The sequence below is a fragment of the Oryzias latipes genome, chromosome 7, assembly GCF_053564925.1.
Source record: "Oryzias latipes strain Hd-rR chromosome 7, Olatipes_Hd-rR_3.1".
Lineage (NCBI taxonomy): Eukaryota > Metazoa > Chordata > Actinopteri > Beloniformes > Adrianichthyidae > Oryzias > Oryzias latipes.
In genome coordinates, this window is record NC_136243.1 from 16,501,707 (window position 1) to 16,529,030 (window position 27,324).

Sequence of the window (27,324 nt, forward strand, 5' to 3'; positions counted from 1 at the left end):
AATTGTCGTTTAGAAAGTGTACCTGTTAATTGAAACTGAAGCAGAAGTGACTGTGATGGGACAGAAATTTAGTTTTAGTTGAAGAAGGTACAAAAAGTCCTTTGTTCGGAGAATTACAACCCATGGCATTGGACTAAATGTCTATCTCATTACAAGAGAGTCATTCCTATTTGGCTTGGAATGTGCGGCGTTGAAATAAAGATTAATTGCAACAGTCTATTTTCTGAATTAAGTAGCCTCCCTAACTTTTCTGTTCAAAATGCCATTGAAATGTATTTAAAAAAACATTTGAAATATATTTTCCATTTAGTATTGAAGGTTTGATCATTACAGTAATACTGTAAGCAAATAGGACATTTCTGAAATGCAGATGTCTGCACCTGTAACTGTATAATTTGTTCTGGATGCACTGAAGCTTGAGGGATTGGGAGCCTCACTTGCATTGACCACAGATGTCCCTTTGGCATACAAGCTACAACAGCTGCTCACCTTACCCCGCCCCTCACCACCATCACCACCACTGCTATCATCATCACCAGGGGCCAGGCTGACGTAACCTCTGCCTCGCTCTGCGCCCAGCCAACCAGCCAATCAGACCACGCTCCTGTCATTTAGTTGCAAGTTTTTGGGATCATCAGCCTTTACTGCACTTCTCGTGCCATTCAGAGTATTGTGCAGCACAGTAACACAATGGGATGAGGTTAGGAGTTGGTCAATCAACACTGGTGAGACCCTAATCCCTATTTGTTTAAGATGCACGAAAGTCTAAAGAGAAAATAAAGATGATATTCTTTCCATTTTGCTGTAAAAACTGTTAAAAAAATCCCTACTGTCCTGGATGTCTAAGGTAAGCCAAAAAAAAAAGTAATCTGGTATCCTGTCTGGTTGTTTGCTACAAATGCCTTTTTGTTGTGTCATGCTATCAGATGGTTATTAGACTGCTCACATGGTTTTTGGGTGTAGAATAGACGAAGCAGATTCCAGTCTTGGAGAGCAGCCTCAGTCTTGTGCACCGGAATACGAGGCTGGAACCCACCATGTTTAAAGAGCCACTCCTATGAAAGTAGGCCTGCACAACAAATTGCAAATATATAATTATCGCAATATCAAGCTGTGCAATATGAATATAGCAAAAGATGGCGAAAATTGCAATAAATGGTTACCTTAAATGTGCTAAAACAATCAGCTTGAAGTATTTTACAAATCGAATACATCTATTTATGCATTTGAACAATCAGATGGACGCCTTCACGTTGTTGACCAAACGGGGTAGAGCTCTTTCATGTTAGATATTGGCCTCCTATGTAGACTAGGCTTAACCTTTTTTTTAAATTAAACTGTTGCAGTGAAAGGGAGACTTTTGCTATTTTGCTATTTGTTCATGTATCGCGAATTCTATCGTCATCGCATTGGTCACTAATATCGCATATTGCGAGTTTTCGTCATATCATGCAGCCCTAAATAAAAGTAATTGTTTTGGTGTTTTTAACATCTTCTCATGAGATTTTCCTAATACTAGAGGATGTGTATTTAGAAACTCAAGCTCAACGTATATTTATTTAAATTTTTGTGAAACAGGAGCGGACGGAAAAGGCAGTTTGAAAATTCAAGAGCTCCAATATTGCTCACCATTTTGGTTGCACCAGTAGGCTGGGGATGTGAGAGGCTGTAAGTTAACAATTGACCCTGTAAACCGAGAGCTCTCAGCAACGAGGAGGGGAAGGGGCTTTTGGGGTTGCCTCCCTACCAATGGTCATGCCCACAACTCTCAGGTGAATTTCTAATGAACTACTGCCGCTCTGCAGAAACTATGTCCTAGAAAATGACACAGGCTTTTGGATTTTAGCTAAAAATAGCATAATAATAATTAAAAAACCACTGGAAATGCTTTTAAAACAGATCAAAAGAGGATTGGAGTCTAAAGGTTTCATAATATCATTATAAGGACAATTTGTCCTTCAGAGCCGTTGAGTTTGTCAAAAAGTTTTTTAAACCAGCACACTACCAGGTGTCTGTAAACTCATTTACTTGGATAAAATCCCATTTCTCTATAAATTGTCTAAAGGCCAAAATGGTTTTTACCACAGAAAATGATCTCAGTGCCACATAGTTGCTGGTTTCCCATCACTGCATCATCCAGCTGATTACTGTAACCGTGTTTAAAGCTGCCCAATGATGCAGACTTGCTTTTTCTGAGCATTGCAATGGTGAGGTTGACGCCATGACATATTCAAAATGACATCACTCTGGGAACAATTTTCTTGCATTTTTTAAAATGATTTTTGTTATACTTTTTTGTTATTAAATATCCAGACTTTTTTCTAAGTAAATTTTATATTTCTTAAATTCCTAAAATTCTTATACCATCTTTAAATTCTATTAGGATAATATATTCAACACTAGTGTGCTGTTTTTGCTTGAGTTGTTGTTGAGGCAGGTGCTGCCCATTTGTTAGAAAAAGACTCATTTTGATGTAATCACAGCAGGCACGTCTGGCTGCCGAGCCTGGCTGAATCTCATTAAAAAGCCGTGACGAATGCTTAGTGGTGCGTTACAGATGAGAGGCATTGTGCTCTCTTTATGCGAGCTTAGACTGTGTTTGTGTTCATATGCATATGCGCGAGATGAAAGCATGCAACGTGTAAATCCGGCTAATGGTACCACCCAGACAGTGACATCTAAAGTCAGGTTTTGACATTTGGTTTCTTTGGTTTGGTTCGTCCTAGAAAAGTGGCTTTGTTTTCTGTCCCCTCTGGTTTGTGTCCATGATGTCTAAAAGGCAGGTGTCGTTTTGTTGCTTTCCATGCATGTTTTTTTTTTGCCTCTAATGAAGTGGTGACCTTCTTTTGCCAACATAGTTCAGTTCTCCCGCCTTTCCTTTAAACAATACAGCAGATACCTGCTGAACCCATCTGTTGCTGGGCTTTTTGTAAAAGTATCAGTGAAGGGGTAAATGACACCTGTCCAAACCGGCACACGGATCCCCATCGAATGCCATGACCCATTTTCCCTGGCACAGCTGCCACACTCCGCTGGGATTAGTCCAAACTGGCATGGTGCTTGTCCATGTGGGGACTTTTCACACCAGCTGTCAGTCCTTTGTATGTGTCTGGAATGAGTAACTCTCAGCATGTGGCTCTGCAGGAACAGACACGCCCATCTGTACTACTGCAGCAGATCTGGGGCCATCCAGGCCTTCTTTCAGGTGGCCTTAAACCACTATTTTGATTTGACCCTTAAAAAAAGCATATAAACTAAATAGAGTTTTACAGTTTAGATTTCAATCAGCTATTGTGACTTTGTCACCAATTCTGACTTGGCTGGCCACTTGCTGCAGCACAGATCAACAGCCACGCTGGGGGCTGTTTCCTATAATGGGCATTGATAGAGAAGCACAAGTCATTAGATCCAATTGTCAGCACTTAGTGACTTGACCTTGTAACGACTGCTTTTAATTACTTTCTGATCTGCTTTGCCTAATAAAGTCTTTACTACTAAATAAAAACCAACTTACAATTTAAAAATCTACTCCAAATGTTTGTGAAATTGACACCAGACTATATTTTTTACATTTTTTCCAATAAAACCCAATAATGTTTTGCTGAAAAGTTGACTAATTATACATTAAAAATTATATTTATGTGAAGCTTATACTTGTAGCCCCTCAAAGGCTCATCAGTGAAATCCTTTATTCTATTTTTTCTGACCCAGTGAGTCTGTTGCATTATGTAATACACAGAATCTTTTAGAGTACTTTTCCATCTTATCTTCCTCTTCTGTGTAGACAAACGGACTGCTGCTTTTTCTGCTGGTGACACCAATTTTTTCTTCAAATGAGGATTTAGAGCCTTTTGAGATATATTTAGTTAGGACATTCGGTGTGGAAAGTTTAATTACAGTAACTCTAACTATGTATAACTGGCACCTTTCTCATTAACATGTCATACCATGTACAGTCTTTTTTGCTGTGTTCCATGGACCTAATTTTATTGAAAAATATTGACTTTTTTTTACCAGATGGTAAGACGAAAAGGCTGAAATATAAATATAAAACAAAATAATCAAACATCAGGGATTTCATGCCCTGGTTTGAAATTAGACCGTTTAGCTAAAGACAGATTGATAATACCGGTAGTTGATCTCTAAAACACTGTGATTTTGATTTGACTCTGGTGAAGCAAAAGCATTCAACTGGTCCTGTTTGCATGGGACTCGTGTTTATATGAACCGAGCTTAGTTTTCATTTAAAGCAGTTTGAGTTGGTCTTGTCGTCCATAATTTTAAAAACAGGATCTGTGGTTTTGCAATTGATTAAAAAGTAAAAATAGTGTTTTTTAAAAAAGATCAAAAGTTTCGCTTCATATTTTCTAGGTATTATAAGAACACAGCAGTTTTTTTTGTTGAGTTATGAGGGCTAAACTAGCTTTATTTGCAGTTCTAAGAAATGCATGTGCAGCAGTAGAATCTAGAGTTTGTCCTGGTGTTCTGTTGAAGTGCTTTGAGTCTTTCTTGATTCAAAACACTGTTTTCTTGATGTACTTGTCCTTATAAGACTGTGCATGCTGTAGTTCTTTGTCTTTTCCATGGACTGTACAAGAGAACTGGACCGAGGGCGTGTGGCGGCACCAATGGAAAATGGTTTACTTCCAGCTCCAACCAAATGAGGTCAATTCAGTCGCCAATTTACGCGATACGGACGCCGCCACGTTTGAACCAGACGAAGTCAGTAAACGGTGTTTGGTCCAACTTGGTCTAAGTCGATGTTTCTATGGCAAGCACTCTCACTAATCAGGAGAGAGCTTGTTGGAAGGCCACAATACTTCCACCGAAAGCGAGCTCAGGAGAATCTGGCATCAAACGTTTGAATCTTCGACGTGAGACCACACACATTAGTCAGCTTATAACTTTAATTAACTTGCACTACAGAAAAATAATCATGATAAAATTAGGATTACCAAGAACGCAGAAGACTGTGTAGAAGTGTTGTCGTCTGAACGTGTTTAAAAAGATCAAGAATGGTTTTTCTGACAAATAGTGACTGATAAAAGAAGTCTACTTTTGCTTTCTTGAAAATAGCTTGTACTTCCTGTTTTGAATGCGACGGGGGAGGAGTCACCCAGTCCAGTTCTCGTATACACTCAATGGTCTAGGCTCTCCAATTTTGTAGGGATTTCCTGCAAACTTGAGTTTACTCACTTGTGTGGGTACTGTTTCCTGACCCATTTTTATTCTAATGCACCCGGCTCTACGCTCTGATCCACACCGATGCTCAGCTGCTTCACCTCTTCTTCCTCATCCTCACACGTCCATCCATCGCCATTCTCCCCTTTTCCATTAAGCTTCTGTACATTCGCATCGTGTGTCCAAATCTGCTTCTCACCCAGTTGCTGGCCTCCCAACAGAACAATGACAACGAGACTCCGCTGCACTGTGCTGCCCAGTATGGTCACACCCAGGTGGTGCAGCTTCTTCTGGAGGAACTCACCGATCCCACCATGAGGAACAACAAGTTTGAGACACCGCTGGACCTGGCTGCGCTTTATGGTCGGCTGGAAGTAGTCAAGCTGCTGCTCAGGGCACACCCCAACCTGCTTCACTGTAACACCAAGAAACACACACCTCTGCATCTAGCTTCCCGGAACGGACACCTGTCTGTGGTGGAAGTGCTGCTGGACGCAGGCATGGACATCAACTATGAGGTACTTCAGGTCCACGCTGAAAATCGGCTGTTTTGAAGTATTTCTCAATGCGGACATGAGGCCAAAACCATGTTGGGAGGCTTAATCTCCTCCCGAAGCGCCGCTTTCCCCAGCTACTTTCTACCAAAGCTGTGTGATTAAATGTAAAACTCTTAAGCTGTCAGCTTGCTGAGGAACTGCTGTGAATGAAAACTGGCCGTGCTCCCCCTGGTGGGCTTCACAGCTTCATAAATGTCTCATAGTGGACCCCCTTTATGTTTAAAGGTTTTCTGTTAAGATAGGATGCGGTAATGTAGTTTGGCAGAATTTGAGCTCATCTTCTTGCAGCTTCTTTTCCCATAAACATGGCTCTAGAAAAATGTAGCTTTAATAAAAACGGTGTTTTTTATAATGTATGTTTTTGTTTTGTTTCTACAGACCGAGAAAGGAAGTGCCCTTCATGAAGCTGGCCTTTTTGGAAAGGCTGATGTGGTGCAGAAGCTTCTAAATGCCGGTAACGGATGTTTAATTCAAGCTCAGTTATCATTTGCCTAACTTTTAAGTAACTTTCAATATTTGCGCCAACTTTGTCTGTTTGTTAGGTATTGATGTAAACATTACTGACCTGAAGGGCCTCACAGCTCTGGACACGGTCAAAGACATGCCCTCCCAGAAGAGCAAAGAGATCGCTGCTCTTATTCTTGGTAAAAAAAAAAAAATGTTTAAACAAATATCTGCAGAAAAAAAAATCATCTGGATAAGCTTACATTTAATTTGTATGATTAAAATCTTCTGTTTGCTGAAGGTCACATGACTGGAAAACATCCTGACATTGACCTCCCCCCTCCACCAGTCCCTCCACCGCAGGAGAGTCCAGTTCCAAGAAAGAAAGGTAACATTCGGTTATTTCCTGCAGGCTTTTTGTTAGCACCAGTTCAGGCAGAAGTGCTCAGCATTATTTAATCAGGGTTTGAGTTTCTCTTTTGTTTGCCTTTTTAGTTGAGCTCATCTCCGAGGAGGAGAGCCCCTACGAAGCTCTGTTTGAAGCCACTTCCTGCCACTCTTTGGACAGCCTCACCAGCGGCAAGTCCTCTGACAGGGACTCAGGACGGCCGGATAGTGAAGTTGGAAAGGTTGTGAAGATGTTTTTCTATTTTTACTAAAGCTTTAAGGTTTTTTGCAAATGAAGCAGAAAGCATCCACTAGAGGGAGGTAGACGCCCATTTTGCAAAGAACAAGGAAACATAAACATATTAGCATCACAGTTCTTTTAATTTAATTCTTTTAATTTAATTAAGGTTTGATTTTACAAATACATAAAATAATCATTAACTGCTCATTTTTTTGCTTAACTGATCTATACAGAAGGATCGCCTTATCCATTCATCACACCCTGGTCCTCCTCAAGAGGAGGAGACCAGCTCAGAGGTGAGTCCACTAAGACACCAACAGTCACTATTATTTCATAACCCTTCTAAATAAATATTCATCGGCATGCAGCAGGAAGTTTAAAGATCCACTCAAATCATCTTTTGATCTATTGTAAAATCGTTCCCAGTGGTCTTTTACCTATCATTATGCCGTTTTTAGACATAAATTGATATACCTGTGTCATTTTCTAAGAAAGTTTCTACAGAGCAGTAGTAGTTCATTAGAAATTTGCCTCTGAGCTGAATGTCGGCGTGGAAAAAGCCCGTCCATACTCGCCGTCATTTATTTGTTTACATTTTCTCCCGCTAGCTTACTGCCCCTATCACCCCCGACCTAACATTACTGGTGAAACAAAAATGGAACAAAATTTGAGCTGTCCAGCCGTACAGTTTAGAGCCAGATTCCAGCTCAGACAAGGAAAACAAAGACGTACACGGATCTATTTGTCTACAAGTGGATGTTTCAGAATGGAGCAGAGAAGGAAGATTGTGGCCTGCATTTTATCTTGTCTGCTCCTGATTCACAACAATTTGAATAAAGAAATACTCAGAAATGCAATTTTAAGCCTTACTTTCTTTATATATTTCCTACATAATCAGAAAAATCCCACAGGAACATGGCAAAAACACCCCAAACCTCATTTTCATCGTAGGGAGTCTGTAAGCAGAGGAACTGTAGACATAAAGCGTGACAGATAAACAGTTTTTTCTGATGAAAACTAGTACTAGGAAGTTAAAAACTCTCTGTTTCTGTCTGTGGTTCTGAGAAGTCTGGAGAACTGTCTGCAACCAAATATAGATGCAAGGTAACATGACTTGTTTGGTTTTCTTTTTCTTCAGCCCATGCATAGTAGTAGCAGTGTTGATGTAAGGAGGGAGCCAGCGGAGGAAGAGGAGGATCACACGTATGAGTTGTTGATGTCTGCACAGACCAAAGTCCCCCCACCCAGCCAGGAATCCCAGTCTCATAGAGGTAATTAGGTCCTGTGAGAGTAATGCAGAAGGAAGTGCTTAGAAGTGAGACATTTAGTCTAAGCTTCTCTGCTTTGTATTCATTTTTTTAGGCTGTGACTGGGGTTTCACTTATCGCCTTTTAAGAAGAATTGAATGTCTTTCACTTTGCATTTGATTAAAAACAACTTACATTTGCCTCCTCCATCATTCAGCTAATGTCAGTACCATCTGATCTGAAGATTGTTGCTATGGATAAATGATTTTAGAAGCTGCATTTAAAGTCTAATGTCTGATCTAACAATGAAAAACATGGATAGATTGATAAATTTGCGTACATCCTCACCCATCCTGACTTACTTTTTGAACTTTCTCAGACGAGAATACTACTACACAGTCTTCCAACAGCATCCTACCTCAGGTATTTATGCATTCATTGATTGCTCAAATTTAATAGGTTTTTTAAATTATTATTTGAAAGTCATTTTAGTAATATATGATTGAATTATCTAAAAAAAACCTGAAACCTTCAACTGCTTTTAACTGTTTTTTCCCCCTGCAATTCTTTTTAGTACAAAATATTTGTTCATTTATTTAGTCATTTTTGACATTCTTGTATAAAAAAAGTTTTGATCTATGTTTAGGACTACGTAAGATTTTGCTTCAAAATAATGACCTAAAGTAAATTCTTCCATAAACAGCAGCTTTGCTCTTTGACTCACCTCTCAGTTAATTTTGGGGATTAATTAGAAATCTCTAAATTCTTTTACACTTTCATGAGCACAAATCTAACTTTCTCTCTTTTATTTAATTCAGAATTTGATTACCTATCTTATCAAGCAAAGTTTTCTCTGGGCCCTATAAAATAGGCTGTCTTAGGAGTGTACGATAATCTAGTGTTTTGACATGATCTACAGACTCTGGCTCACTTCAGTGTCATAAAGGGGGCTCACATTGTTTTGTTTTAATGCCAAAAACTCCAAACTTCTTGACCTTTATTTAAGGTGCAACAAAACCAATTATATGATCTTTATTTTGAAAAAAATACTGCTTAAGACGAGCCTTTTTCTATATTTGAATTTTTTAAATGCAGTTACACTAGTCCAAGTATTTTAAATATGATGCTCAGATTTTTAGCTGCATCTGAAATACAGTGCAAGCTACATTTTTGGGGGGTGTTTTAAGGTTTTTGTGTTGAAGTGATATCAGCGCTCTTTTTCTTTCCTCCTCCTCCAGCGTAAATCCTGCGTCCCCCCAAATGACCTTAGAACCCAAAGTAAGACGAAAGACAGTCTGCACCCTCCTGCGCGGAAATGCCCTCGAGCTCCCGGAGGTGAGTCCGTACATTTTAGTTAACCGACATGGTGCTGCAAGCGCGCTTGTTTCCTTTGTTCTTGTAAGAGTAAAGAAGGTCAGGGAGGTCGTTCCGGCCACGAGCTCAGAGCCCAGCACGTCAATGAAACAGGAGAAATGCATCTCAGCTCGGTACACTTGAGATGGGCTGGCTTGGATTAGCACTATAAGGAGATGCAGAATTGGCATTCCGGTGAGCAGATGGGATTTGGGTTGATCGACATTCCTTAGCAAGTGGTAAGACTGGTTTCACCACGCATGTGAAGGCAGGCTCTTCATCAGATTGGAACATTCCTATGTTGCATTCCCAGGCTCACATTCTTGCTTAAAGTTGAGTATTCCCCTTCATCACATGTGCATGAAGTAAGTGTGCAGCACAGGGGAGGAGGAGAGCTCCCAATAAAAAATATTTGCATGGTGCAAATGCAAATACCCTAATGAAAAATTCCTTTCTGGGATTTTTGTTTTAGCAGTTGTATCTGTAGCAGTATGCAAAATAAAAAAATCTGGAAACAGAATTTAAAGAACCACAGTAGCCAAAAAATTGTTTTTACATTAAGTGTGAGGATGTGGGCAAATTTAAACGCCATACACAACTACAAATGGGTTTTATTGATGACAGCAGACAGAGAATTTGGGATTTTATTCTGAAAATTTATTTGGTTGTTTGGTTGAAATTTACGACAGAGTTTTAGGGCCAGTTTACCAAAATAAAGTTAAATTACGACTTTTATTTACGAGATAAAAACTCGGAAATTTACGAGTTTTTTGTTTTGTCAAAACACTTTTTTCTCTTAAATTTACGAGATTTTAGGTCGTAAATTTACGAGAAAAAAGTCATAGATTAACGAGGAAAAAACACCAAAGTTTTCCGTTTATCGGAGCCTAGCTTGAAGATGAAATATGTAGAGCCTTTTGTGAAGCTTTAATTCCGGATAGATTTAAAAAACAAAGAGATTCTGAACCTCTTGGCGACTCAAAATCAGATTATTTTGAGTGGATCCGGCTTTCTGGGGTTCGGTGTCAGTGAAGCAGAGTTTCATCTGTAAAATAAGGAGCTCAGAGACACATTTGGGTGTAGAGGACCGCTGCAGCCTTTATTCTCCTTTTCATTCACACACCCTGAAGTTCATTTGTCTCATTAAGTCATGAACCTGTCATCTGAACACCAATGCGGAAGTAAACAGTGTTACATACGCCCCCTCCTCCAGAGGTAACGTCCCGTTTTAACATAAAGCAAAAAGATGAAAGAATAGTCTGTTATATTAGCATTAGAACGTTGAAAATGCCAAAAAGTGCTTCTCCTCCTCAGACAGACGCATTACGCAGACGTAGAGATCTTGTCTTTGGAGGAAGAAAGGATTGAAGTGGACAGCTGCAGGGACACAGCTGTCTTCATCAAGGAGCTGCAGAGATCCTGCAAACCACCCATCAATAAATAAAACATTAATAAATAAAAAACAAATGAGCTTCCAAACATGTGGAATGTCATCAATAAACATTCAGCTCACCCGTTCCATTTAGTTTAGTCGGTCAGTCTGCTGCTGCGCTGCGTTCACTTGCTGCTCTGAATGCTCACTTCCACTTTAATCTCGTAACATTTCTAGTTTTTTTCTTGTAAATCTACAACTTAAAATCTCGTAATTTTACCTTTTTTTTTTTTTTGGTGGCCCTAAAACTCCGTCGTAGTCACAGCAAATTTGAAAAAAAAAAAAAAGGTGAAAAATTCTTAGCCTTATTTTGTCAAACTGAACGTTTGACGGCCTTTTATTTTTTTGCAGAATTTTTAGCTTTTCCGGTTTTTTCATCTTACAAGCCTTTCATTTTTTTTTAATCCATACATACCAAATTAGTGTTTGACAGTCTTCCAGGTGTGGATTTTGAAAAACAATGGGCTTCTTTGCTTCGCGTCCATCCGCTCTAGCATAACCACGGCCATGGTGAGCTTTAAAAATAAGTCTTCCACTATGCCTTCAGAAAATGTAATACTTGCTTCCTATTGTTGTGAGTTCTCTAAACCAGAAAAGCAGATTAAGCCAAGCTGCCTGTGCTAACGTGGTTCTGTTGCTGTGAGTAAGCTGGACTGGGCTTTCTTTTTAAGAATTACCAGAATGGTGGGGGTTACATTTATCACCACTTGAAGACGACTGCGGTTCCCAACATGCTCCTTTGTAAAGCTCAGAGATTAAACGGAAACTTTGGTTTCTAGTTTTAAGGTCACCTCCGTGGTTTTCTTACAACTTTTTCCATCAGTGAAATGTTTTATCGTCTTAAAGCTGGTTTTAGCTCCTAAAGCGCACAGCAAAATGTCTGCAAATGTAAAAAAATAAATAAAATTTAAAGGTGCAAATGGAGTACAAATGGTCAGCAGACGATCCTGTCTCCAAAGCAAATGTAACAAACGTCTCACTCGCTTGCTCTGACCTCAGTCGGATGTTAGACAAACGTCAGCTTACGTAAATACCAGTCTAGGAAAGGTGTTTGCAAGGGTTAAAAGCAGTTGCGATGGTTGGAAGCACATGGATGTGCTCATAGGGCGTTCACTCTCTCCATATGCTAAGAAGCACGTGGGCGTTTGGCTGCGATCACGTCACGTGTGTACAGTCCGCTCCTTCTCCTCCCCATAACACACACTCAACCCCCACACGCATACTTTCATACTTTCTCCTTGTGCTTCACCAGTCTCTTGTTCAGGGAGTCGTTTGAATCAATCCCCCAAACGGCCTCAGAAACCGTGAAGACTGAAGGACTCGGTTTGTTCTATGCCAATGTTGTTGTTTTTTTTTTAGAATCGGCGCGTTTTACAGGACACCTTGTATTGTGAAGAACAAAAGGTGTCACATCAGGCCATTACTTTCCTCTGATGTCGCTGACCCAGATTCCCGGTCACCAAACACCCCCTGAACCCTGCCAGCCAAGCCAACACACACACGTGTACACACACATGCAATATGTGTCACAGGACTAATTATCAGGAGCCTTCCTGCTGGAGGATAGGGCGATTCAAATTTCCATTCCTGAGCCCCCATTAGGTCTAGATTTAGAAGCAGGAAGACACAGGAAGCTGCTGGCCACTCTGCAGACGACAACAAAGACGGCAAAACTGAGCTCCGGCTGGCGAGTGTCGCTTGGTAAGCCAGGGCGCAGATGGAAACGGGGAAACGTCGAGCTGGGATGGTTTGATCGCAGAAACGGAGCTCGTGCAGCAGTCAGTCCTCCGGGAGAGGGAGGGAGAAGGGAGTTTAATTGTTTTTAATTGCACTTGCTTTCAAGTCCTGTGGAGTTTCCAGCTCGTGTAAGTTTGGTATTTCACAGATCTGTAGTACAACTGTGTATTTTATAGAATTTGTGCAGTTATGATCCAGCACTTTCTTCCAAAACTTGGGGGAATCCAGAGTGTTGGGGAGTGAAGGTAGGACTGCTCTCAAAGATGACGTCCATCGACTCCCAGAAACAGAACATCCCCTGACAAATGTCTGACTTGGAAACGCATTTTTTTCATTTTTTTTCCAGAACACAAACGCCTTTTTCTCCGCTCTGTCTCCTTTCTCTCTTTCCCTCTCTCCTGGTTGGAAACAAATGCAGATCTGTTTTTCCGCACATGTGGGTGGTGTCTTATTAGCCTCGCTCCAAGGATCTGCCTCTCAGTTGAGAAGTCCACTTTCCAGCTCTCACCAACTTTTCTTTTTCCAACCTGACTTTGTCTTTTCTTTTCCTTCCCCTACCTGTGTTCAGATAGCTCCCAGTCCGGCCAGGATCAGGGAGCAGGTGTCCCGGAGCAGTTCACTGGCCTCCTGCACGGATCTTCTCCTGTCATTGACTCCCGCGAGGACGCCTTCAGTCTCCCAGCTGTTCTGCCAGCCAACCAAGTCCAGCCGCAACAAAGGAAAGCTGCTAAAGTCAAACAAGAACCCGCTGCTCCGACGCAACCCGCTCGACCCAGCATGGCTGCCATCTTTGCAGACTGCGATCCAAAAGCAATTTATGCCACTGTGAACAAGGAGCCCCGGGACTCGGGCTCCGGCGCACGAATACGCCCTCCTGGGGACCTGAAGTTGGCCCGCAGCCTGTCCAAGTCTGACTCTGACTTGCTGGTGTCCCCACCTAGTGAGGATGAAGGGGGCCTGGGAAACCGGAGCGAGTCTGTTTCCAACTGCAGCTCAGGGAAGAAGAGGCTGGAGAAATCTCCCTCTTTCACCTCAGAATGGGACGAGGTAAGCGGTTCAGACGCTGTTTGTGACCAATCTGTTCTGTATGTCGATTTAATTTATGTTGACAGAAAAATAAAACATACTTTTGGGCAGCTTTTAGAAGTCAAATGGAAGAAATCTTTTGGAATTTGCAGTTTAAACTACCTGAAACTGCAATCAGAATTTCTACGCTTGCAATGAGCAACTGACAGCTATGTTGATACAACAAACCTTTTGCATTGCTTCCAGAAGTGGATGCAATATAGTATAGTTGGATTTTTCCAGAGTTTGGTTTACATTTTTATTGGAGGATTCTCCAGAACCATTTCAACACCTCGGTTCTTAGTCTGCAGACGGATGAGGAGCTTAAGAGAGCTCAGTGTAAAGGAGATTAGAGAGGACAAGAATCTGGGGATGAACAACTCTGAAGACAATAATGCAGAAGGCAGAGATTTCTATGTTTGGACAAAATTTGGAAGCTGCAGATTTGTGTCTTCAGCTTTAAGCTCTTGTGTTGCTACCGACTCTGAATACACAGACAGGTGTGAAACACACACACACTCGGATATCCAGCGGCGGGATCATTCCGCAACCTTTTCTCCACCTCTTCATGCTGGAATACCCAAAAGATTAATAATTTACAGATTGTACTAACAAACCCAGAGCAGATATAAACATAGTTGAGTACGCTTACATTGTTGACATTCCTCATTGGCTTCTTTCACCATCTTCCGTTGGCACTTTTAAACGCATTTTTGGGCCTCCGTTTGCTTCCAGTGTGAGCTGTAGATAAACTTTACTGTTTCATGGTCTGCTTGAAACGTGCATTTCTGATGACTGACCATGCTGGGTATCATCATTATCTTCAGGGTTCCTTTAGCTGGCCCTATTGGGGATCTCACAGCCTGAAGAATCAGTTTAAAGTCCACTTTTTTGCTGATGGAGAGTTTGTTTGTTTATGTGCATGTGTCAGTGTTTTGCTTAAAAATACTTATGTTTTTGGAAAACAGTATCTTACATCAGCGATTTCACTTTTTTTGTGACCATATTTTGCCAGGGGTTTGTTGCAGTGACGGTCTAGATAAGGGGTGTCAGAAAACTGCTCATTTCCCCTAAATTCGTCCTTTTCTGCAGCTGATTACCTCAATCACGTGTTCTGCTAGTCAGAAGCTACAATGGCAGCTTAGTTGAAAAACATGAAGGACACAGACCCTCGAGCCTGGAGTTTGACACCTGCGGTCTAGATGGTCTTTTCAGCAAGGACGTTTTGCATTTTATTCGCGGTTTAAACAGTTCTACCTGATGCTTGCAGCATTTGCAGTACCACTAAAGCTGCAGCGGCGGTCAGGAATGGATCTAGAGCCTTGAGACGAGTGATAAATCTCAAGAGTTTGCCTTTTCGATCATGAAATTGTTCAATTTTAACTTTCTATTTTTTTTCTTTTATGAAATTGACACCATTAGGGAGATTCAGTACTCACTTTCAGTGTTTAGATCGGCCAACTCAACTCATCTACACCAGAGCTTTTTTTCAAGCATTCTTTGGATCTTGCAGATTTAACTTGTATATAATACAAGGTATAATCTTCTAAAAAAGGTATAATCTTCTACACACTAGAGTATCTTTTTGTGTTTGTTAATGAACAGTCCCATGAACAGAAAAATGTACAAGACACATCTTTTAACATTGCAAATGCTTAATATATTTGTACTTCTTTTTGAATTGAATTGTTCTTAAAGGCAACAATGACTTTGGGGATTCCATTACTTATTACTATCCTGTTGCTGTATTTTTTTTTTTGTGTGCGTGGATAAAATAAAACACACACACGCTCAAGTGCTTTATGCCATGTACTTGTCAGCTAAAAGATTAGTGAGATTCAGTGACATCTAGCTACAAAAGTTACAGATAAAAACCAGCTTTAACATTCCTGTACTTCACCATGTCTGTTCTTAGACATGATAAGTCCTCTCTGGGTTTTTGTGTCTATTTTGGGATACAGTAGAGATATTGTGGTTCATTATATCAGACTGAAGGACTGTGACCTTCTTTATCTGTGGATTTAAATTGTGTAAAAAACGCAAACCACACAGTATATCACCCTGACATTTTAGGATCTTTTTTTCTCTTTGTGATTAACTGTAATTCCAACTAAAAAATACCCTGTTACTACAGGTTCATTTTATGAGGTTAGAACAGTTAAAAAAAGCTTTTACGGTATGGCAAAAAAAAGTATTTGTCAGTTGCTGATTGTGCAAGTTTTTCTGCTTATAAAGATCAGTTTAATGTAATGTTTATCATAGGTACATGTCAACTATGAAAGTGACGGAATGTAAAAAAATTACAGGAAATCAAATTGGAATAATTTTTGAAGAGTTTATTTGCATATTAGTGCAGAAAATAAGTATTGGCCCAATAATAAAGTTAATCTTAATACTTTGCAGTGTAATCCTGGTTGACAGTGGCAGAGGTCAAACGTTTCCTGTAGGTCTTCAGCAGGTTTTCACTGTAGCTGCTATAGTGGTCCATTCATCCATACGGATCAGTATCATGTCCCCTTTGTAGGAAAGCAGTTCTAAAGCATGATGATTCCACCCCCATGCTTCACAGTGTATGTAGTGTTCCTGCCTTCCTGTGCAACTTAGCATTCTTCCCCCTCCTAATACAGCCAGTGGCATTTATACCAGAGTTCCTTTTTGGTCTCATTCTCCCAATCATCCTCTGGATCATCCAGATGGTCTCTGGAGAACTTTGTATGGGTCTGGACTCTGGACATGTATTAAACTAAGCAGGGGTAGGGACCACCGGAGGATCTGAATCTGTGAAAATGTAGTGTGTTACTGTAGTAATAACCTTTGTTACTGTGGCCCCAGCTCTCATCATTCCATTGAACAATTCTCCCCATGTAGTGTTGGGTTGTCTCCTCACCAGTCTCAGTATCTTTTGTACCCTACCAGGTGAGATTTGGCATGGAACTCTAAGTGGAGTGAGTTCAGTGATCTTTTATTTCTTCCAATTTTTAGTAATTGCTCCAACAGTTGATCTCTTACTGTAGGCTAAATGGTGAGTGGCGTATACTTATATAGCGCTTTTGTACCTTCTTCAAGGCCCAAAGCGCTTAACAGACCCATTCACCCAGTCGCACACACATTCACACACTGGCGGCGGCTCCGCTGCCGAACACTGGCACCAACCTCCCACCAGAGGCAAGGTGGGGTTCAGTGTCTTGCCCAAGGACACTTCGACCCATTGGCGAACCTGCTATCTTACGACCATGGGTCGACCGCCTTACCGCTGCACCACAGCCGCCCCGTTCCAGTTCATCCCAGTTTAGTTCAGGTAAACTATCTTGTTCCTTGTGTCCTTCGATAGCTCTTTGGTCTTGTCATGGTGCAGAGGCTGCAGTCTGACAGACTTGTTTTGTCTAATTATCCACTTTCCAATGCACCTCTCCTCCTCACACTTCACTAGAGGCCTGTGTCCCTTTAGAGCGTGACTGGATTACGACAGCCGTGTCATTCCTTTCTGCAGACTGCTGCTCCTCCCTGATAGCCAGTGCAGCCCCTTGTGATGCCGGAGCTGTCCCCTTCCCTCCGGTGCTAGACTCAAAGAGCACAGGAGCCAATCTGTGAGAGGCTTGAGCAAACATGAATCCGCATCTTTACTTGCTCTCCCATCTGGGATTACAGGATGTAGAAATCTAGGTGAAGATTTATGGGAAAGAAAAAGATTTAAGGTTATTTCACCAGATAACTCAGCATTTATATGAAGTGCATTTGACGTTTGTTAGTGGTGAAACTTACATTTGACAAGGATTTAATCAACAAACATTTCCTCTTTGCCACGATAAAGAAAAGGCAGTTTCACGTCCCAGGCTTATATTTTGTGTAGCAGAAAGCTTCTGTCTTCTGAACTTGTCGCAATGTTTCAAACTCTTTTTATGTCAAGAGCCTGTCAGCTTGATCGTACATTTATGCATGGCAGCAAGAATACATTTAAAATGTAAAAGCCTTAAGCTTCAGTGGGTAAAATGAACGCCTGCTGCCTCAGCTTTAAAAGCAGAATTTTCTGCTTTCTTGGTAATTTTTGAAATGACTGAATGATATGTCTGTTAATGTGAATTCTTCCCACCATCACTGATTCATTTGTATATTTTTTAAATGAGCTGTTTGAGGGAAGCAGGTGTAGTTGGAGTCGAAAGCTTCCCTTGTCCTTCCTCCTCTGCTTCTCTTCAGTCTTCATCACCACGGTGCCTGAACCGCCGTGACAGCCATCTTGCTGGTCACGGCTGGCCGCTCTGCAGCACTCTATAGAGCTGTTTGACAGCGTTTGGCCAACAGGTCCCAGGACACCGCCAATCCTCTCACGGGTTCACACGTCCCATTCCAGGCATCCTTTTTTCTCTCTTGCTGTCTGCTTTGCTAAATATTCAAGTTCTCACAGCCCCCTTTCATTTCTGTATCAGTCTTGCTCCCTTTCCTCCTTTTTTGAGTCCTCCACCCCCCACTCCACCGGATCCCTTGTCTCTTGTTATAAGACAAGGGGATTTGACTTGCATGAGGTGTTGGCCTATGCATCTCTCCATTTAAGGAGCTGGGTGTGTGCGTTTGTGTGTAAAGCCCATGCTAATGCGGGTTGGTCCTTGCAATCAGACTGGAGATGACAATTCAGGGGTGACATTGTGTGGACCAGCTCTCCCAGAGAAGAGAGAATCTGAAGGAGAGGACCACTGCATCCCTGCTTTGCTTTAAACTTCCACCGACGCAATGGCCGCAATAAAACCAGCATTTGTGAGTATTGATCCTCTCATAAGCAGCAGTGCCAGGGGCCCGTCTGTCCTACGCTTGCTTTGTATGTCCGCCGGAAGGAGAAAATCCTTTTTTTGTGTATTTCAGAAGACGTTACTTGTTCGGTCTTTTTCACTTATTGGAGATTCTTTGCCACATCAGGTTTTCGCCTCTTCATCGTACAGTTTTACTGGTGTAGAGTTTGTTATTGGAGAAGGCCGTCCATCTTGACATTTTTAAATTTAAGTCTTCTGGTTTCTGCGAGCTCATTGCTGCGTTCATGCAGCTTTTATATTCTGTGTCCTTGCTTTCGGTTTCCAAGCCATCTCTTGTGTCGGAGTTGCTCAGATCAAATCGCAGCGTGGGCTTGGGAAGAAGAGCCCTGGTGTAGCCAGGACCAAAATTAAATCTTTTACTCCCCAACAGGGAGAGAACAGAGCATGACCACGGGAGACTGCAACATGCAGTTACCATCTTTTGTCACAAGTTTAGCCACTGGCCTTAGGGGGTGTCCTGTCTGTCAAGTAGGGCGAGGAACTGCCCCGCTTTAAAAAAGTAATATCGACCTGATAGAGAGGAGTTTTCTGAGTTGTGCAGGAGGGTCACTGTACTTAAAAACAGGACTATTTTTGGTACCAACACTGCTGACGGTGCTTAGTCTCGTTTTGACATTGGGATGTTGGCACTGACCACTGCACAGGGGGGGTGTTTGTGTTCCCATATGATGCTATTCATTAGTCCAGAGTTTTTAGTCGGCCTTTGTTTTGTTGCCAGTATAAGGCCAAGCAGTCCAGGCACGCTCTCTCTGCCGTTTTAAATCTCCTGAAACCCTCTGTCAGCCACAATGTATTCTTCCCAGCATTCCCTTTTCTTTGTTGGCACACAGTTTGCAACTCTCAAAGTTACCATTAAAAGATATTGTCTAATCCCAACTGTAGTGGAGTGAAGTTATCCTGCTTGATGCCATGATAAATGGGTTCAAGCCCCCCCTGTAGATCCTCTCACATCTTCTCTAGCTCTTCAGCTGTTGACCTCTACCTCATCGGTGACCTCTGACCCTGCTCTTTGTACCCTCCTGCTCATAGCGAGTCCCTTTAACAAAGACTTCTTTTATTTTAGGTCTGTGAATTGATTCAGTTTCACAGCGCCATAACACATTCCACTCTCTAGTCTCTTCTAGCTCTCTTACTTCTGAATATGACTCTGGAATATGAATTTGAAATCTGGACTTTCTGTTTCTGCGGATGGCAATTATCTTGAGTAATTTAGTGGGTCATATCCCCTGATAAGGATATATTTACCCAGTTCCACGCTTGTCTGTCACAGGAACTGCCCCTGACCTCAACACTTGTATTTCTAAATCTGTTATTCTGCACAAGAAAAGCTTATACTTTGAAATCTGAAAGCTTTAGAACTCATTTTTGTGACAGTCTGTCCACTTATTCAGAGCAGTTACAGCCGTTCACAGAGCCATTCTGAGATGGTTATTGGTGTGACAAATATGAAACTAAATATTATTTTCTCCTCAGATGGAAATGATTGCATTTGCTCTTGGAGAGAATGTTCTTTATTGTCCCTCTGTGCTTGCCGTTAAGGCATTTCCCTTTGCCGCTCCTGTAACGCGAAGTCTTTGATTTAACCCATGTCATTGTAAACGGTTTGATGGACTGGATCCAGGATAAAAGTTGGCATTCTTTTACAGCTTCTTTAAAATGGGTAAAGCCAAAATAAATCCGGTTCTATGAAGTCATGTGACATGAAAGCAGATCCTGCTTTAAAAAGTAGCCTAGTCGTCCACACGAACTCATACAACAAATGACCTTTACCTGTGACTTTTTATATGCTAACTAAACAGATGTGTTTATGGAATTCGTCTCACACTTTGTTCGGAGTTATGGCCCGTTTATGGAAGTCTGGCACAGTTTGTGCTCGTACTGAATTTCTGTTTTTTCTAGATTACTCGCTGGACATTTGGAGAGCAGAATCTTTTAAAACTAATTTATTTTATTATGTAAACATGTTATTTATTTAAATGCCTTTAAATGGAGCCTCACTGTTACATAACTTTAGAGGGTTTACCACCAGCATTTGTGGATGCTCACTGACTATAAACATAAATGGAGGTTATTAGTTTTATATTTTGTTTTAAGTGTTTTGGTGACAAGTCAGAATTTGGATCAAGAGTTAAGATTGTGATAACTTGTGTGTTGAAAACAATGGTGGATTGATTTAGCAAATTTTAAAAAAAGAAAAAAAAGGATATAAAAGGGTGCTTAAATAATGTCTTTACTCGTGTACCACTGCAACTTCTTAAACATGTTATTTCAACCATTTAAAACAGTTCTAGGGTTATCTGAAATTGTCCTTTATTAACTAATAATGGTTTTAATGCAACTAAATACCACTGACAATCTGAGCCCTTTCATCAAATTTAATGGAAGTCAAAGCTTAAACCTTCTCTCAGCAGAAAGGGAGGACTTCTCCTGTTCCAAAGCTGCGAAGATCTAAATCCTGTGACAATGTGAGATGTTCATATATATATATATGAATGCTGCTGGTACTTTTGGGGGGGGTTAGCTCTGTTCTCCTTTGGGGTATTCTTTTTTTTTTTTAGGGAGGGCGTTGAAGGCCTTCTTTCTCCGGCTTTCCTTTTGAAATGAAATAATCTCTTGGATTATTTGTTTTATCTCTGAGCAAGCAAAAAGGCTTCCTTTCACTAACCAATGTTGGAATACTCAATGAAGTTGTTGTCATTTAAAGCTGAATCTCGCTTTGTCCTTTTAGGATTTATTTTACCTTTAATAATGCTTTTTTTTTAAAAATATTTTACTTGTAATTTTCGACACAACAATCTTTATTAGTGACCTAAACGCACATTCTGATCTTTGTTTGTGAGCGGTGTCTGTCACTCATGCTGACAACGGACAACTGCAATTAGTAAAAGTAGAATAAAATAAATAAGATACATTCTAAAAATCTAAACATCTGTGAAAAGATCTGCAAGGTTGTTGTTTGAAAATATGGCTCCTATCTTTTCTCTCCATTTCTGGTCCTGTACCTCTGTGGGTCTGCTTCATCTACCGTTCTGTCTTGAAACAAGTGCTTCTAAATAACCAAGCTCTTTTTTTTTTTTTTTTTTTTTTGCTGCCTGCAATAAGTGATGCTATGTTCATATGTATTAAACAATGGTTCAGTCTAAAAAACTGCAATAAAAGTATAAATTATGAAGTTATGTTGTGGCCTTCGTGATGTTTGTATCCTTCACTTCTCCTAACCTTTAACCACAGCCTTAAAATCCTTGCATGGTTGGTGGGCTTATGGGTTTGAATGGGCTGCCAGGTGTTTTTGGGTGATGATGTGTGTAGCTGTGTGCCTCTTTTATCATTAATCCAGTGATGGGCTGATGATCAATTTGGCCCTACATCAGACAAGAGAGAGACACCAACAAGCTAATGCTTGGACATAGACTGGAGTTCAAACTTTTGCAGCTGAACTGTTCGCCCTATTGTTCAGCTATATTAACGGCATGGGCAAAGCTGGCATGAGGAGGCCTCGCTGTTCAGTGCATGGCTGCATTTCTTCCTGCTGTAGCTGCTGAAAGGTGGAGGTCGCCATTTGAAAATGCCTCTTGAAGCATTCTAATCTCTTTTTTTCTATTTCTATCTTCAGATCGAGAAGATCATGACCCTTATTGGTGCTCGGATCGACCTTTCCGGCGAACAGCAGTTTGTTGCACCAGGTACAGTAACCATCCATTTATACTTCAGTGATCATCATTATATACTGATCATCTAAGCTGCTAGACATTTAACTTTTTAAAAGTTAGGAATCAAATGATACTCCTACACAGCTAAACTAATTTATTGTTCATTATTTTTCACATCTACTTGGTTGGTATAAAAAAATAAAACCTCTATGCACTGTTTTTTAGTCAGTGTGCCGTGGTATATTAGTATACTATGAGGCATAGTCAGGTGTGCTGTAGGAAATTGTTCAATTTCACTTAATTTGTTCTAAAAAACATTTCCTATTGCTAGGATATCAGTTTTCACACAGAATAGTTAGGAAAATGAAAAATTTCTTTGTGTTAATTTGATTTCTGTTCAGACACTTTGATAAGAATGACTCTACTGCGATTTTGCCACAACTTTGGCCAATCGCTCTCATGTTTGTAAAGTTTGACCCTTGGAGGCTTAATCAAACGCATCATCAATCTAGCCATCAGACGTGGTATATGCTAGAGATGGGGTTGATGAAATTGTTTAATCGATCTGAATCCATCCAAGCTTAATAGATCAATAGTCCATCCATAAAAGTATAGATCAATCTTTTATGCATTTCCTTTTCTGGTGTCTTAACGCTTAACAGCAGTAAAACCTAAGTCCACTAGCTTGATGCTAACATATAATGGAATTTCCCATAGGACGGCTAATGCTGACGCTCGGTCTACCTAAACGTACATCACTGACTAAATGAACAACTTTATAAACTCAGTCATGAATTTTCTAAACTATATTAAGGAAACTTTTTTTTTAAAGTAACCATTTGTGGTCTAAAGCACAGTTTTTTACTCAAATATTCTGGAATAAATTGTAGTGCGATAGCGCAAGCTCCACTTAGTGGCCAAACTTAAAAAACGCCGTCCAGGAGAGGCAGAACATTTATTTTTGTAATATGAGTCATTTTTGTAATATGAGTCATTTTTGTAATATGAGTAAGTTTAGAGCCTTTACAATGTTAATGATCTGTACATTTTTGTTGGAGCTTCTCTGTTTGAGAAACCATGTTACACTGTATGGTGTTACCAATCTGATTGCAGTAGTCTTTTACTAATCAAATCATTTTGCAGTTTCAAGTATAATCATAGTTTTGGTACAATATCAATATTGGCGGATATTAAATATTATTATATCAGTACACCTAAACCAACATTATTGGGTTTTGTAGTTTATCTGTCATGACAAGAGCTGCCTAAAGGTCTTTTTGTTGGAAGTGTTTGACAAGTTCTCCACTGTAAGCTGCAAAAACAACTGGTTTTCAAAACAAAGGTGCAGAAAATGCATTTGATTTGATCCGTCGCTGGGATTTCAAAATTCTGTACGTGTTTTTCTGTGTCATCTGGATTGATGGATGATGCCGGTACCCAATCAATCGACGTCCTCCCCTTTCAGCATTCCCCTCCAGCATCCCTCAGCCTTCACCTTCACTCTGCAACCCTTTTCAATCTATTCAGACACTCATCCTCACTTTCCCTGCACCGTATTATTTTACCCCCCTGGTTTATTATGCCATGGACTGAAGTAGGCTGTTAAAATATTAATCTCTACATATGTCAGGGGTGGCAGCTCATTTTTCTCTGTAGTCTGGAAGAAAGCTGACAGTGCTGCAGTTGAGTTGTTAGTCCTGTCCCTGACTGCTTTTTTCCTTTTTTTTTTTTTTTTTTAGCCTGGTCTGATGCTAAACCCTCTGATCCGTATGGAAGCCTCAGCCTTTCAGCTGCCAAGCCTATAGTTCAATATTTCAGACAGCTATTGAGAAGCTCCCAGGCAAAAAAAAAACTTGTCTTTGATTCAGCTACATAAAGCTCCACGACTTAATTTTCCCCTCTTTAATATTCAAGCATTTGCCCACAATGCTGGGACTTGATTGGTTACTTCCCTGCAGTCTCTTGCATCAGAGGGATCGGGATGCATGCTGCAGAAACACACGAGCAGAATAAGGCTGTAGGAGATGTAGGTGGAAGAGGATTACAGGGCAAAAGAATCTGGCCAACTTTGAGGAGGATCCGCCACCTGCAGTGTTTTCAGAGATGGTGGTAGAGAGAGTAGAGGAGAGATAGGAGGGGAGGGGAATGAGTGTGCACCGGCGGGACAATGGGATTGCACTCGGCAGCTTTCCTGATGAGAGTCTGCTGCTGACCAAACCTCCCTTATTTTTTTTTTTTTTTTTTACTGTTTTGTATTCAAAAACACTTCTGGATGCAACTTTTTTTTTAAAACCATTTTAACAAATGAGAGTGGATTTTTGGATCTTTGCTGGGATGATTTGTTTCCTCTAAACTTCCGGAGTCACTAAATGGATTTAACTGGTGTTTGTATCACATCAGGAACGAGGTTGCTAGAGGTTTAGCAGATAAAAAACGAGAAACGATTAGGATTTAGGCTGTTTCAGGAGTTGTTTTGGCATTTGTGGTAATGCCTGTGCCTAAGTTATGCTAGACTGCCTTTTTTCTTGGCTGAAACAAATCTTGTTTAATTGAAGGAATTTGACAGTCAGGAACTCTTTCTTACTCTCATTCGTCTCTGGTCGGGTCAGTTTTTGTCTACCTGTGATTGAGCATTTAACCTTTTTTCTGGTTTACTTGTCGGATCTTTTCCAGTGATCAAGCAGTTTGTTTGGAATTTGTGTAGATCACCTAAAAAGTTAGTCGCTGTCAGCTCAAGTCCCCTTCACCCCCATGCTTTACCCCTGCGTCCAGGGGCAATTTCATCCATCTCGCCTTCTGTGGTTTGGCCCCCGCAGCCCAGCGGGAGCTAACGCCCGGTCCACAAAGAACACTGTCTCCTTCACCGTCTTGTTGCCGATGCGCTCGGCTGTGCTGGCCCGTAATGATGTGGCGATGCCACGTCTCGTCCTCCGAGTGTCGCTGCTACCGGCTGAAAGGTTTCTCCCTGTTGAAGCGCTTTCCCCTGTCAGCAGGTGCTTCAGGCCGGCTGCTGGATCAGCCCGTGGGCGACTGGCTGGAGCATGTGGGGCTGCCTCAGTATGAGAGCAAACTGCTGCTAAACGGCTTTGACGACCTGCACTACATGGTGAGTTCCTCGGGGGCTTTTATTGCCTCACTTCTCTGTTTATGACACTTTTCCCATAAATATACCTTGTTTGTTGCTTTGTTTATGAAAATAACAGTTTTTTCTCCAGCCTTCGACGCTGGTTTAACTTCAGCATCTACATGTTGGTCTGGTTGATGTCTTTAACGTTTGGCTTTCCGCTGAAGTCCAGCGCTTAACAAACTCAACAGGTTTTGTTTTCCGCAAATCTGCCTCCACATTTTGATAACTGAGTCTAAAATGCAGCTTAAGGGGCTGCAGCCGTAAATCTGTCTCTGGTGTGCAAACGCATTGAAACGATGGGGTACGTCAGCACGGCCAGCACCACTCCCTGACTCAGCATGCAAAGACAAAACGCAGCCAAAGGTCGTCCTGTCCCACTGGAGGTTTGATCAAATGTACTGAACACATGGATTATTAAAAAAATGCTGCAAATTATCAAACTAATATAATAAAATGTTCCTTCTGTTAAATATTTTACATTTTTGTAACCTTTAATCTTTATTCCATATTTTTTTTAGTAATGAACTCCTGTTGTTTAGGGCTTGCACTGAGAGTAAAAAGAAAATAAAAAGCTCTCAGCAACAGGGAGGGGAAGAGGAGGCGGGGTTGCTCCTGTTCAACAGTCAGGCAAATTTCTAATGAACTCTAATGCCGCTCTCAGAAGTTACGTCCTAGAAGACGACACAAGTTTTTTTTTCTTCCATTTTAGCTAAAACTGGCATAATCCTAATTAAAATAGCACTGAGAACGCTGTTAAAACAGATCAAAAGATGATCGAAGTGGAACTTAAAAGCAGATCACATAAGATGGTGACTTATGGGCTTCTTAAAGTTAATTAAACTGTAAATATAATCCCTTTCCAGCAGTAAAAAATTGATTAACTTTTAGAATTCGTTTCTATTTGTGTTTTTGCCTGAAGAAATGAACACAATGAATCTTTACAGCTTTCCTGAAAAGCAAGCATTCATAAATACAGACTTCTCCATTTCACGGTCAAATGTGACTGTTTGCAGTTTTTCCTCGTGCAGCGTCAGTCTGGTTTGGTTGCATGCTGGTGCGACGGTGAGCATGATGTTGTTGAATAGTGTTCCGGCTTTAAACTGTGTCGATTCTGCCACTCAGCACGCTCTGCTCTCTGAGCCGGCCCTGCAGGCTCGCTCTAAAAGCCGATCGATATCAATTTTTAGAGACGAAACCAATTAGGGGCTTTTTATCGACTTGTGAAGCAGATGTCCCGTCCAGATGCAGCCCCGCTGCTGCTGTCCAGTGGTGTCCAAAAAAGCTCCTGGTTGAAACAGAACAGCTCCCCCTTTTTTTTAATTTTTTGCATGTGTTTCATGCAGTTTCTGCTGGCTGCGTCATGCTCAACAGAGCCAGCCTTCTGCTGGGGCTCCTCTTTGTCTGACGCTCGCTTTAATGTGGTCAGCAAGGGAAGAGCAAACATCCGTGGATATTTTTATTTAGCAATGATTGCTTCTTCAAAGAGAGCTCAGTTTTGATCCTCAGGTTCCAAAAACGGTTGGAAGAACACCAAGACATGAATCTTTTTGGAGTTTTTCTGCTTCGTCTCTGCAAAGTTAGTCAATCTAACAGTTTCCCTAAATGTAGAACCGGCTCATCTTTCTGTATCAGAAATAAACAGTCAAAGCTGTCACACTGGATCAAACCAGTGAAACTAAACCCTGTAAAAAAAAAAAAAATCCATAATGGTTTCATGCATTTTAAGCTTAGTGGTTTTAAAGTGGATTAATTGATGACTCTGCTGTGCAGTGATGGTGATCTATTAATACTTCTTTTAAGCGTGTTTACGCGCAAACTACATTTTCCTCCCAAACTATGAATACATAAACAGCAGAAACTATGTCCAAGAAAACGACACAGGTTTTTGGATTTTGGCCAAAAGTGACATCGTCATAATTATAAGATCACTGGGAACGCTTTAAAAATAGATCAAAAGTTGATCGAGTGGGTCTTTGAAGTTGCTATGGCAACAGATTGTTGAATTCCCCCCAAAAACCCTAATCTTTACTTATCAACGTGACGTTTTACTGCTGCAGATTTAAAAACCAGGTTTGTCATCATGGTTTTGTTTTCATCAAGG

The 27,324-nt window shown here is 40.9% G+C and overlaps 1 protein-coding gene across 24 annotated transcripts in view; it reads left to right on the plus strand.

Annotated features, from left to right (window-relative positions):
* Positions 1–27,324, plus strand: part of anks1aa (ankyrin repeat and sterile alpha motif domain containing 1Aa) — a 54,949-nt gene that overhangs the window by 17,756 nt on the left and 9,869 nt on the right. For 8 of the 24 annotated variants that reach the window (XM_078950376.1, XM_078950373.1, XM_078950375.1 and 5 more), the window contains 12 exons: positions 5,403–5,699; positions 6,117–6,192; positions 6,281–6,382; positions 6,484–6,570; positions 6,678–6,811; positions 7,044–7,106; positions 7,949–8,081; positions 8,437–8,480; positions 9,296–9,392; positions 13,148–13,626; positions 22,060–22,129; positions 25,090–25,202. In XM_078950376.1, coding sequence (XP_078806502.1) covers positions 5,403–5,699; positions 6,117–6,192; positions 6,281–6,382; positions 6,484–6,570; positions 6,678–6,811; positions 7,044–7,106; positions 7,949–8,081; positions 8,437–8,480; positions 9,296–9,392; positions 13,148–13,626; positions 22,060–22,129; positions 25,090–25,202 — 1,695 coding nt within the window. Of the gene's footprint in view, positions 1–5,402; positions 5,700–6,116; positions 6,193–6,280; positions 6,383–6,483; positions 6,571–6,677; positions 6,812–7,043; positions 7,107–7,948; positions 8,082–8,436; positions 8,481–9,295; positions 9,393–13,147; positions 13,627–20,857; positions 20,912–22,059; positions 22,130–25,086; positions 25,203–27,324 lie in introns of all 24 variants that reach the window. The other 16 variants (XM_023956738.2, XM_023956739.2, XM_023956740.2 and 13 more) reach the window with 3 other exon arrangements.